At 55.1% G+C, this 12,563-nt stretch overlaps 1 protein-coding gene across 2 annotated transcripts; it reads left to right on the top strand.

The window, feature by feature from the left end:
• Nucleotides 1–2,737: 2,737 nt before the first annotated feature.
• Nucleotides 2,738–12,156, top strand: LOC144274612 (C-type lectin domain family 2 member D-like). Of its 2 annotated transcripts, none has more exons than XM_077833589.1 (6): nt 2,738–2,816; nt 4,038–4,292; nt 5,394–5,492; nt 6,620–6,807; nt 7,520–7,623; nt 10,859–12,156. In XM_077833589.1, the coding sequence occupies exons 2-6, from the start codon at nt 4,199–4,201 to the stop codon at nt 11,007–11,009; spliced, it is 636 nt and encodes a 211-aa protein (XP_077689715.1). In that variant the 5' UTR covers nt 2,738–2,816; nt 4,038–4,198; the 3' UTR covers nt 11,010–12,156. The 2 variants fall into 2 exon arrangements, with proteins under 2 accessions (XP_077689715.1, XP_077689716.1); XM_077833590.1 differs by lacking the exon at nt 10,859–12,156 and adding an exon at nt 8,248–8,384.
• The last annotated feature ends 407 nt before the right edge of the window (nt 12,157–12,563 follow it).

Below are 12,563 nucleotides of genomic sequence, written 5' to 3'. Positions count from 1 at the left end.
CAGCTCAACCCTGGCAAAGAGGTGGTGACCTCGAGAAGGGCTGGCACACTAGGGGTTCTCCCTGGAGACCATGGGGAGCTGAGAGCACACAGGCCTGTGAGTCCACAACAACTTGGGAAGAGCGGAGTGATGGCCTGTCACCGTCTCCTTAAGAAGGACAGCAAGGGCAGCGCTGAGCACAGCTTACCAAGCACCTTGCCACTCCCAACAGATCCCCTGCCCTGCCTGTGTCTCCCCGCACTCAGCTGGGGTCTCAGCTCCCACTGTGCTCAGCGCTGCCCTTGCTGTCCCAGGGCGGGAAGGCGAGGAGAGTGGAAGATGAGTGTCCCTGGCCCTTACCTGTTAGCTGGGTGGAGAATTGGGACAGTGAAGGAAACGTGCCTGTGTCTGTCAGGGGTATTGACTTGCCAAGGGAGGGAGCTACCCTGATCTCCAAGCACTTGTCTGTGACCAGCCTTGTGTGCTGGGACAAGGGGAAAGAGATCCCAAGCTGTGGGTCTGGGAAAGGAGAAAGTGTGTCCGGCTCTTCTTTGTCTGTGGAGCAGACAGAAGGGGCCTTTCAGCCTGTGATGGTTGAGGGTCGTGCAGTTGTCTCAGAGCTGGTTCTGGATTCAGCTAAAGCCCAGGAAGGGAAGGGTCCTAAGTTTGTGTCTGCTCGGGAGAATGGCCCTGTAACTAGGTCGCATCCAGTCAGTGTCTATGTAAAATCCCAGAGCCCAGACCATTCTGTTGCTTGTGTTTTGCCTGTTGCTCATGTGTGGCAAAGGGAAGGAGAAGGCTTCTGACCTTTTATCTAGGAAGTCTGTAAATTTGCCTGAAAGGGGATTGGGTAGGAATCCGCCTGATGGGCCAGAGGTGATTCTGGATGTAAGTGAGACCCAGAAAGAGTCTGTTGCTCAGGAAAGTGTTCCTCTAGAGCAAGCCTCAGTGAAGAGGTAAAGGCAGAATTTCTGTAAGGGGTGAATTGTTGCATAGACAAGCCCTAGGGAAAGGAATCCTCATGGAGTCTTTGCAAGCAGTTTACTGCCACTGAAGGGTGTGAAAGTGATTTAAGCACGAAAGTCTCTGTTCCTAACAGCCAGAAATTTTCTGTTGTGAATGAAGCCACTGACTTTCCTCTTGAAAGATCCAGGGTGGAGAGATTTGAGAAGGTCTCAGATGGAGTGAAAGCTGTTAAGAAAGTTAAACAGTCCTCTAACCAAGTGGCTGTGTTTGGCTAGCTTGTTGGGGAGACAAGGTTGTTGAGAAAGGAATGTCTCCATGCGAGTTCTGTCAGTGAACAGTATGTGGCCCAGGTCAAGAGGGGGGCTCTTAACCAAGACAGCCTGAATTGCAGGCCTCCAGACTGGAACGCTGGGAGAAGACCCAATTCCAGTTTGACCCCCTGGAGTTTTGGGGTGGCCAAAGGGCACTGGCTGCATAAACCTTCCCACATGCGGCCTGCGAGTGCTATCGAACACCCCTGACCTAAGGGAGGGCGTGAAACTGGAAGGGCCTGGTGTAACTCCCACCAAGGAATGGGAGAGATGTTGGGGCATCCATGGGAACGTTGGTGGCTTCGAACTTCCCCAGGTCACTGGCTAAAGTGACCCCGCTCAGTTCGATCTTGAAGGGGGGAGAGATGTGACGAAGTGGGACTGTTCTTAATGTTTCCTCTGAATACTGTGGGGGTGCCTCAGTTTCCCCTAAGCAGTTCTTAAGTATCCAGGGGGTGGAATAAGGGTGTATGATCATTGCAGAGCCCTAGAGGGCAGGTGTGTGCAGGGGTCTGGACCCAGACAATGGCCGACACCCTGTTTCCTGGACACTGATGGCCTGGGCCCTTCCCCCCTGCAAGATGAGAGCTAAAGGGTTGGAGAACAAAGGAATCAGGTGACCTCCAAGCCTGGGAAAGGGACAAAGCCCAGAGGAGGGGGGGGGCTGGAGGGAGTTTCAGTTTGGGGCTGGCTGGGACATGGAGTGAAGGGCAGACGTGGTTGTCTGGCTCACTGCCCCCCAAAATGGACCCAGCTGAGGGATCCTGTTCTCTGCACCCACAAGCTCTGTGTTAGACCATGTTCCTGTCGTCTAATAAACCTTCTGATTTACTGTCTGGCTGAGAGTCCCATCTGACTGCAGAGCAGGACCCTCTGGCCCCCCCAGGACCCCGCCTGGGCGGACTCGCTGGGGGAAGCGCAGGGAGGGGCAGGGGAGGCTGAAGGCTCCCAGGTCAGACCCAGGAAGGTGGAGCCGGGGGAGCTGGGTGCCCTGCAGACAGGCTGCTCCGAGAGAGGAGACTGCCCCAGAGTCCTGCCTGGCTTCATGGGGAGCAGCTCCAGAGCATCCCCGGGGACTCTGTGACACCCCCCAGCCCGGAGAGGGAGAGGGAGGCCTCCCCCACCCAGGCCGGAGAGGGGGAGGGAGAGGGCGGGGCCTGGAGTCACCGGAGCTCGGTTCTTTGTTCTCTCTCCATTGGCCACAAGGAGTCACAGGAAATTTGCTCAGGCCTCTCTCTGTTGAATGGGCGGGTCGGAGTCATTCTAGGGTGAAAGCTGGCAGCTGGCCAATGAATTCCCGTAAAATGTGTGCTCAACTCCTCTTATATGCTAATAAGGCCCCACTCTCTCTGTCCATTGGCCACAGCACCAGGATGGGCGGGGTGGGGTGGAGTCACCGCGAGGCTTTAGAAGGTCCCGGAGCGCAGAGGCAGGTCAGAGCTGGGCAGGTTGAAGGTGCAGGGGGTGCGGACTAAGCTGAGCTAAGCGCCCACGGTCTTTAAAGCGCAGCCGGGCGGAGCGGCGCGGAGGCTCCGGGCGCGGACGGTCACTGCTGAGCCGGTGAGAAACGTGCCACCCGCGCCGGGCTTGTCGGGAGAGCGCCGGGACACGGGGGGCAGGGGCTGGAACCCCCTGAACGCCCCCCGCCTCTGTCTCTCCGGGCTGGGGGGGATGCTCTGGAGCTGCTCCCCATGAAGCCAGGCAGGACTCTGGGGCAGTCTCCTCTCTGGGAGCAGCCTGTCTGCAGGGCACCCAGCTCCCCCGGCTCCACCTTCCTGGGTCTGACCTCGGAGCATTCAGCCTCCTCTGCCCCTCCGTGCGCTTCCCACAGCGAGTCCACTCAGGCGGGGTCTTCCCCTTCTCTGGGCTGGGCAACTCTAAGGGGCTGTGAGGGCATGTGCCCCGGCCCCCTTCCCCCCGCGGCCCCCTTCTCTTCTCCTCTCTGGGCTGGTGGGGGGGGGGGCCTCTCTTTTTCCCCTTTCCTTCTCCTCTGGGGGCAGGGCCTGTCTTAGGTGTCTGGTGGCTCTCCTGACACCCCTGGTCTGCCCGCTGGGGATGGGGCACCTGTGTGCAGCATGGAGCTAGCTGGGCCCTTCCCCTCCCATGGCCCCAAGCCAGTGGGGGGGGGGGGCGCATCAGCGCACTGTTGCTCCCTGTACCCCCAACCTTGGGTTCCCCAGGCCGGGCATCCTCCCCCTGCCTGTGTTCCCAAAGAAAAAGGGGGAAGGAAAGGGCCACTCCCACAATTTCCCCGCCTCCCCCCCACCCCCCTGTGGGGGAAGTTTTGGACATGAAGTTTTAATGGTTCTGTCGCCCACTGAGTGGGCACTTGGCCTTAGAAAATTACTGAAGTGTAAATGGAAAAGTTGATTAAAATTGATCATTTCAATTGAGGCGTTGGACTTGGTGATTTAATTGCCTTGATTTTACTCAATCCATCCTGGTTCTCTCCCCCCCCCGCCCACCAACTCCCCACTCCTGTTAGGATTCTCGACTTGCTCTCGATTACAGGAGGTATGAGTGGGGAGGGAGGGTTTTTTCCTCCTGTCAACCCCAGCTGGGTGCCTGTCACGTGTGGGTGGTGTGGCCTGGTGGGTGGGGTCTGTAGCAGATCAGGTCTCTGAAGCCCTGGGGTTGGAGGGGCCGATGGGGTTTATGGGGGTTTAATCACCATGGCACCGCCTCTGGCAGGGGGTTGGGCTGCTGGGCATGGAACAAGAAACCACAAATCGTGCCCCACCCCCCACTGACCTGTCCTGCTGGGTCTGTCTCGACTTTCAGATCGGCTGGAAAGTCCGGAGCAGGGTGTGCGGGGAGCCAGGGCCAGGACCCCCGCCCCAGCTCGGCAGCTGCTGCAGAATTGGACCCAGTCACAGAGAGGAGCCGACCCCAGCCCAGCGTCTCCAGCAGCGTGTGCGGCCCGAGTGTCGCTGAGAGAGACGATGGGGCCAGCAGCTGGACCTGCTGAGAGCAAAGAGCCGCTGCAGGAGTGGCCTGTTGAGGGCAATGGACACCTGGAGGCTGGCAGGGAGCCAGGTAATGGGGTGTCGCTTCCTGGGAACAAGTTGGAGAGAGACACTGAGGCTGCTCCACATGGGGCCAGGCTCTCAGTGGCAGCAGCCAGTGCCCAGCAACACCCCGTCTGTGGGCAGCAGGGACTGGATCACCCCCAGGGGCTCTCAGGGCACCGATCCCTGACTCACAGCTGCTGTCTGTCAGACACAGCGGGGGCCGTGGGGCTGTGCAGGGCCCTCCTGGGCTGGGTGTGTCAGACCCCCCGTGACAGCCCTGGCCCATCTCTGCCTGGTTCGTTCTCCTCCCTTCTGCTGTGTATGGCCAGTGTGAGACCCCAGTGTGCGGGGACAGGGGCACTCGGCAGTGTGGGCCCAGCCAGCGCTCCGCACAGGGCAGAGGAGCAGTGGGGATGGGGGGCAGCTTGAGCAACTGCCACCAGGACATGCGGGTCCTTATCTCTGTGCCCCTGAGCTCACCAGGCCTCCTGGCAGCCTGGCTGGGAGTGCCCAGGGGAGGGCACTGGGCTGAGGGGAAGGAGGGGCTGTTCTGCCAGCCCCAGCCGGCCTGACCCTCCGGGCTCCTCTCCCAGAGCGTCTGACGGAAGGAGCAATCGGCAGAACGGTGCATGTTCGAGTCCAGTGGTTCTCAGCCTTTCCAGAGGACTGTCGCCCTCTCAGGAGGCTGATTTGTCTTGCACTCTCCTAAGTTTCATCTTACTTAAAAACAACTTGCTTCCAAAATGGAACATAAAAATACAAAAGTGTCACAGCCACTATTCCTGAAAAATTGCTGACTCTCTCTGATTGTTGCATATTTAATTATGAAATAGATCAATTGGACTATCAACGCTGTACCTTTCCGTGTATAGTCTATCGAGCAGTATAAACGAGTCATTGTCTTGTATGAAATTTTAGCTTGTACTGACTTAGTGCTTTTTATGTAGCCTGTCATAACCCGAGGCAAATCTCTCGATGAGTTGATGTGCCCCGTGGAAGACCTCTGCTTACCCCCAGGGGTACACGAACCGGTGGGTGAGAACCACTGTTCTAAGGCAGCTCCAGCCCTGGTGCCGTCGGGGAGACGTGTCCTCATGGACCTGCCTGACGGGTCTTTCTGTTTCAGATCCTTGTCGCAACTGCAGGAGATGTAACTACAAGAAATGTACAATTGGGCTCGCAGTCGCCCTCGCAGTCATGTTAGTTCTCATCATTCTCCTGGCAGGTGAGTTCTCACCCTTCCCTTCCCCCTCTCTGCACATCCCATTCCCCCTGGAGCCACCACAGTCAGTCTCTCCTCCTGCCCTGTCTGGCTTGTGCCCCTGGGACAGAGGATTCCTGGGGGATGTTCCTCCAAGACCCTCCTCCTGCTCCCTCCCAGACCCTTGCACCTGGGCACTCTGTGTTGGGACTGAAATTAGCTCCCCCCAGCCCATCTCTGAGCACTTTGGGTCCAAGTCACTGTTGCCGGGCCCCAGGCACGGTCACGGATACCTGTGCAGAGTGGGGGTGATTGACGGTGCAGGGCAGCAATGAGCTGGGCCCTCTGCCTGCAGCGTGTCGCCCTGAGGTGCCAGCCTGGCCTTCCTGCATCGCCGGGTCGTGCCCAGTGCTGGGCAGGTGCTGGCGTGTCACTGAAAGGAGCCGTGGAACGCAGTACCGACAGCCCTGTTAACGCAGTGTGAAACCCACCCATTGGTGACCTCGGCAGGGCAGGGTCTCGTCGCGCTGTTGACGTCCCCCCCTGCACAGACAGCGTGTGCGAGCGCAGATGGCAGCTGTTTGTGGTGACCGTGAAGCTGGCTGGCTGCGCTGGACAGGCCGGGCAGCGGGCGTTCGGTCTCCTGAAGGGAAGGGAGTTTGTTCCCATCTTCATCTCAACCTGCCTCTCCAGGGAAGCAAAGCGCAGAGCAGGGGGAGGGGGCAGCAGTCCAGGCTAGCAGAACTCCTTGGGGTACTAGACCTGGCAAATCATGTTGAAGTTAATCTCCTACCCATTAATTATTGCCCCCCTGCTGGCCCCCTGGTAACTGTCCCCTCCCTCTGCCGCTCAACTGCCCCGTGTTGTAACACTGAGCTTGGGCCCAGCTCTCTGTCCTGGGCTTCATGGCATGAGCGGTTTGTCAGCTGCATCCCTGTTGAATGTGAACCCAAGAGAGGGAGAGCAGAGTCAGATAACCCCCCTCTGGGGCTGGATTCCCAGCGTCCTCCTGGCTCCCTCACGGCCTTTCAGTACCCACCCTGGTTCGAGGTGTCTCAGAAGCCTGGGGCGCAGGGGCTGATCTCCCCATGTTCTCCTCGTTGGTGGGTGGCGGGTCTCGCTCACACCACGTGTCGCTGTCTCATTCTCAGTGTGCAGACCTAAGTGTCCGTCAGCTGAACCGGGGCCCGTTGCTGGCCCCGCGTGCCCAGACGGCTGGATCGGATACCGAGGGAAATGCTACTATTTCTCTGAGGCCGAAAGGAACTGGACCTACAGCCTGACCGACTGCTCTGCGCTCAACGCCTCCCTGGCTGAGATCAACAGTGAGCAGGAAATGGTGAGAGATGCTCCAATTGCAACCTTCTGGTCTTGGCTCAGCAGCTGCTGCAGGAGAACCTGGGCTCGAGGAGCAGCTCTGAGTAAATGAGCTTCCAGTTGCTGAATGCCAGGCCTGGCTGGCTGGCCCGGGGCACCTCTAGTGTCCGTGTCTGACTGCAGGGATCACTCGCCTCTCGAGGGCTGGGCTGGCTTGAGTATCTTCTGGGTGGCATGGGGCCAAAGGGGTACTGAGATCCCAGACTGACTTGAAGAGCCAGTGCTCTTGGGTAGCCAGATGAGGATGGGGGGGCTCTTCTTAGCCTTGGCCCCTTCTGGCTGAGGATTTGGTGGCTCTACTCTCATCCCTGGCCCTTCCCAGCATCCCTTATTGAGCTCAGCTGGGCTCTTTCCTTCTCCTTCCCCTGTGATGGGGAGGGGAGCTCAGCTGTTCTGTAAAGAGGCTTTGACACAGAATGTGGCCTTCTATGGAGAAGTGCCAGGGCAGCTTAGACCCAGCAGCACCCAAGAGCTGCTCCAGCCCAGGGCAGATTGGTGTGAGGGGGAGCTGGGTTTGAGATGGGAAAGTTAATACTGAATTACCCAGATCTGGACAAGAGGGAGGCGAAAATCCCCAGCCGTTCCCTGAAAACAGAGCCCTTCAGTGTATCCCTGTGATTCTCTGGTGCACAGAGCCTGTGCTCTGACCCCACCTCTCCCTCTGCTGTTTTTAGGCTTTCCTGCTGCGCTATAAAGGCGGATTTGACCACTGGATTGGCCTCCGGAGGGACCCTGGGCAGCTCTGGAAATGGGCCGATGGCTCCAAATTCAACAACCTGTAAGTCCTCTGTGATTTCCCTGGGCTTTGGGTCCCTGGTGTCTGAGATAGCGAGTTCAGGCCAACTCACCAGTCAGTGCTATGTACTCTGCGTATTAGTGATGGGTGGAAGCAAGTGTTGTCTGCTGGGAGACTGGCCAAAGCTTTCAGATCTGTCTGGCTTTAGTGGGGCCATGTGCGTTAAAGATGCCTGATGGTCACAAATGCTGAGTGCCTGGGGCTGCCATGAGAACTGGGTACAGTAGAGATGGCCCAGACATCCCAAGAGGGATTTCAGTGGGATGTGGGTGAGATCAAATAACCAAACCCTAGTTGAGCCGATAGCAGGGTTTGACCCTGGACCATCAGCACTGAAAGAACGGCAGAGTCGGTCATGCTGGTGGGGGAGTGGCACTATATGTCCAGGAAAGCATAGAGTAAATTAGAGTAAAAATCTTAAACGAATCCAACTGTATGCTAGCATGTCTCAGAATAGGAAATTCCATGCTTGAAGAATAAGAATCTAGCAGCAGGAGTATACTACTGACCAGGATGGTGACTGTGAAATTCACCGAGATTAGAGAGGCTACAAAAGCAGAAAACCCAATAGTAATGGGGGTTTTCAACTATCCCCATATTGTCTAGGGACATGTACCCTCTGGATGGGATGCAGAGATGTGATTTTTAGACACCCTTAATGACGGCTTGTTGGAGCAGCTAATCCTGGAACCCGCAAGGGAAGAGGCCATTCTTGATTTAGGCCTAAGCGGAGCACAGGGTCCAGTCCAAATGGTGAATGTAGCTGAACTGCTTGGTAATAGTGACCATAATGTAATTAAATTTAACATCCTTGTGTGGGGGGAAATGCCAGAGGAAACTCACCACAGTAGCATTTAACTTCAGAAAGGAAAACTAGAAGCTACTTCAATGGAAATTGAAAGGAACAGTCAGAAGGTGAAAAGCCTGCAAACTGCATGGAGACTATTTAAAAATACCATAATAGAGGGTCAAACTAAATGTATACCCCCCAATTAAAAAAAAAAAACCCTCAAAAAATGCCACCATAGCTAAACAGCAGAGTAAAAGAGGTGGTTAGAGGCAAAAAACGAGCATCCTTTTAAATAACATTAGGAAAGGGACAGAGAAAAAGGCATAAAATATCATCATGCCACTGTATAAATCCATGGTTCACCCACACCTTGAACACTGTGTGCAGATCTGGTTGCCCCATCTCAAAAAGGATCTATTAGAATTGGAAATGGTACAGAGACAGGCAACGAAAATGATGAGAGATATGGAACAGCTTCCATATGAGGGGAGACGACTAAGGGGGGGAGATAGGCGCTCTATAAAATCATGAGTGGGGTCGAGAAAGTGCAGAGGGAAGTGTTGTTCTCTCCTTCACGTAACACAAGACCTAGCGGTCACACAATTAAATGAATAGGCAGCAGGTCTGACGCAAACAAAAGGAAGTATTTCTTCACACAGCACACAGTCAACCTGTGGAGCTTGTTGCCAGGGGATGTTGTGAAGGCCAATAGTATAACTCTGTTCAGACAAGAAGTAGATAAGTTCACAGAGGATAGCTCGACCAGTTCCTATCAGCCCGGATGGTCAGGGATGCAACCCCATGCTCTGAGTGTCCATAAACATCTGACTGCCAGAAGCTGAGTGTGAATGGGATGGATCACTCGATACTGACCCTGTTCTGTTCATTCCCTCGGAAACACCTACCGCTGGCCAGTATCGGAGGACAGGACACTGGGCTAGATGGACCATTGGTCTGACCCAGTGTGCCCAGTCTTAGGTACTTACAGCTGAATGGCATTTTTAAAAAAGCCCTTTGCGATTGATGGGAAGCTGGAAAATGTGCCCAGAGGAGGCTTAGAAAACAAGTCAGTTGATGACCTGTTGTTTGATCCCAGTCAGATACTTTCACATATTCCAGCAAGGATGCCCTGATGTCGGCAGCAGTCTGTCTCTGTGATTGCCTCATGAGCCCATCTGTTAGCAGGCCTGTTTGGGGTCTGTCTACACGGCAGCGGGCACCATGCCATTGCAGAGAAACTAAATGAATTCTTTGCAGCAGTCTTCACGGCTGAGCATCTGAGGGAGATTCCCAAACCTGAGCCATTCTTTTTAGGTGACAGATCTGAGGAACTGTCCCAGATGGAGGTGTCATTCGAGGAGGTTTTGGAACAAATTGAGAAACTAAACAGTAACAAGTCACCAGGACCCCAGGAACTCAAATGTGAAATTGCAGGACTACTAACTGTAGTCTGTAACCTATCATTTAAATCCGCTTCTGTACCCGATGACTAGAGGATAGCTAATGTGACGCCAATTTACCCGAACTGGGTAAACAGGCATCTCAGTGGGGTGTTAACCCTGAAATCTGCCACCCTGCGGGCACCCACCCCAGCAGAAGGCTCTGGGTGCATCATTGCCATCCCCTCAGAGCTCTTCCGGGGTGATGCTGGTGGGGGAGAGGCTCACAGTTGGCTGTGGGCTGGGTTCTCCCTTCTCTGGGACAGATCTCACCCCGAGCCAGAGGCTGGTGGCCTGAGGGCAGGGAGATCCTGGCCTGCCCAAAGAGTAGTGCTGGGCCTCCTCCTAGCCCAGCACATGCCTACTGTGAGTAGCCAGGATGGGACCATGGGGAAGGATTTGCCTGTGGGCCTGGATCCCACCCTGTTCCCAGATGGGAAGCGCTGGCCTCCAGCTCTCACGGGAAGCTCTGTGTGAGTGGCTGGGGTCACCCCATGGCCGCTGGGTTTGCGCTGCTGGCATTTCACCCCAGCCGCCCCCTGCAATACAGCCTGTCCTGACAGGCCTCTGGCCTGGGAGCTGATGGAAACTGTCCAGGGAGCCCTGGACCCAGCTCTTCTGTGCAGCGTTACTGCTGCTCCTCGCCACGCTGAGAGTCACCTGGAACCTGCGCCCAGGGCCGTTTGGGTGGGTTGGGCCTGCAGGGGCCCATCCAGACCCAGCTGGGTGTGCGGGGGGGGAGAGTAGGAACTGGGTTAATACCCACCCGGCATAAATGCACCATGGAGGTCAGTTGATCTTCAAACCTTTCCTGGCCTTGCTGCCCCACTGCCCCCTTTCTAGCTGGGGCCTGTGGCAGGTGCAGGAAGGGGAGTCATAAGGGGCTGTGAGTGCAGCAGGTCCCTGCACTGTGCGAGAGCGTCTCCCATCAGTCACAGGCAGGGAGAAATGTCCAACTCCTACCTGACACCAGCTCTCTGTCTTGCAGGTTTCCGATAAGAGGAGGAGGAGACTGTGCGTATCTGAATGATGAGAATGGGGTCAGCAGCTTGCGATGCACCAGTGAGAGACCCTGGATCTGCACCAAACCCGATGCATTTACACAGGCACAGGAGGCTGCTGTGGTAGGGGGCTCGTAAGGAGAGTACTGGGGAATTAGTCCCGGAAAAGCCGGACTGATCTCTTTACAAGATCACATCTGAGCAATTCCAGAATATCGGGGAATGCTCTGCGCATCACTGGGCAGAGCACTGTGGACTCAGGTGAAAACCAGAGATGCTATTTGCACATCTTGTCCCCCCACCCGTGCTGTCTCTTTTTCCGCCAGTGGAACGGCTCAAATCCAGCCTTTCCAGCCTACCTCAGCTGGACCAGGAACTCTGCCTAACTGAGCCAAGGCACCAGCCTCAGCTTTCACTGCCCTGACGTTCCCCCACAGAAGCTTTTTACTTTAGAAAATGCTCCATGACCCTGAGAAATGCACAGCTGGGATCAGGCTGGCTCAGCTGTATGTTTAAAATAGGTATTAGCATTATAAGAATGTGTTTAGCCTTTATTGAATGCTTGTGAGCTGCTGCAGCATTAATCTCATTTCTTCTGACCTCTGTATCCCACACTGTAAGGTAATATTGGAGCATTTGTTTTGGGAGCCTCTGTGACTGTGTAAATCACCAGACAGGAGGGTGAATTAAGGCATTAAGGAGTGTGAAGTGCTGATCTCCAGCAGCTCAGAGCACAGGGGAGGAGGTGGGATACAAGAAGGAACTGAATCTAGCTTGTTGATGCTGGGGGCAGGGTTTTCTAGGCATAAGCAAGAGATCCCCAGCTGCTTAGCCTGCGTTAGCCCTAAAGGACACAGAGTTTATAATGGACCAGTGATACACAGACTGCGGATCACGAGCTGCAAGTGACTCTTTAATGTGTCTCCTGCTGCTCTTTGTAGCACCTGATATTAAAACACTGTGATTTAATTGTTAACCAGTCAGGATGCTTTTACTATGTTATTAGCCACTAAGTTATTTGCTGCGAGCATTTATATAAAAACCTAAATATTTCCCCTGCCCTTCTGTTTAAATAGGAGTAATGCTATAGTAAATGAAACAATGAATTCCCGCTACTGTGGCTCTTTTGGGTACGGCTGATCACTAATTTCGCTCCTGAACCACTGAGCTCGGAGCGTCACTACAATAGATGCTTCTGTTACCTTTTGAAACTTTGTAGCTTAGTTGTGTGTGTATGTTCACCCGCTTTAGCCTTGTAAATAAATCTTATTTCCTTTTTAATAAATTGTCCTATAATCAGACTGGCTACATGCGCGGTCTTTGGTGTGACGTCTAAGGTGCAGTTCACCTGGGGTGCCTGGACCTGTGGGACTGGGAGTAACCTGAATACTGTTGTGATTCTGAGTGTGAGAGACCATCTGTCTCTCAGAGACAGGCTCACCTGGGTTGCGAGACAGATCGGAGAACCCAAGGGGACTGCATGGCTAGGCTGTTAGGATGCCGGAGGAGGTTACCCTGCATGTTTGGTTGGTGAAATCTAGGTCTAGAATTCTCAGCCAGTTTGGATTTGTGCCCTGGTTCCCAGCAGTCTGCCCTGAGGCTGGCGCCACTCTCTCAAGACACTGCAGACAGCGCTATTGCACGGCCTTGGCTCCAGTTCCCTCCTTGCAGGAGAGAGGAGCTGAGCCTGCC

Source organism: Eretmochelys imbricata, chromosome 14, assembly GCF_965152235.1.
Source record: "Eretmochelys imbricata isolate rEreImb1 chromosome 14, rEreImb1.hap1, whole genome shotgun sequence".
In the NCBI taxonomy this organism is placed as follows: Eukaryota; Metazoa; Chordata; order Testudines; family Cheloniidae; genus Eretmochelys; species Eretmochelys imbricata.
Note: the sequence above shows the minus strand (reverse complement) of the source record. Positions and strands in the feature narration are given on the sequence as shown.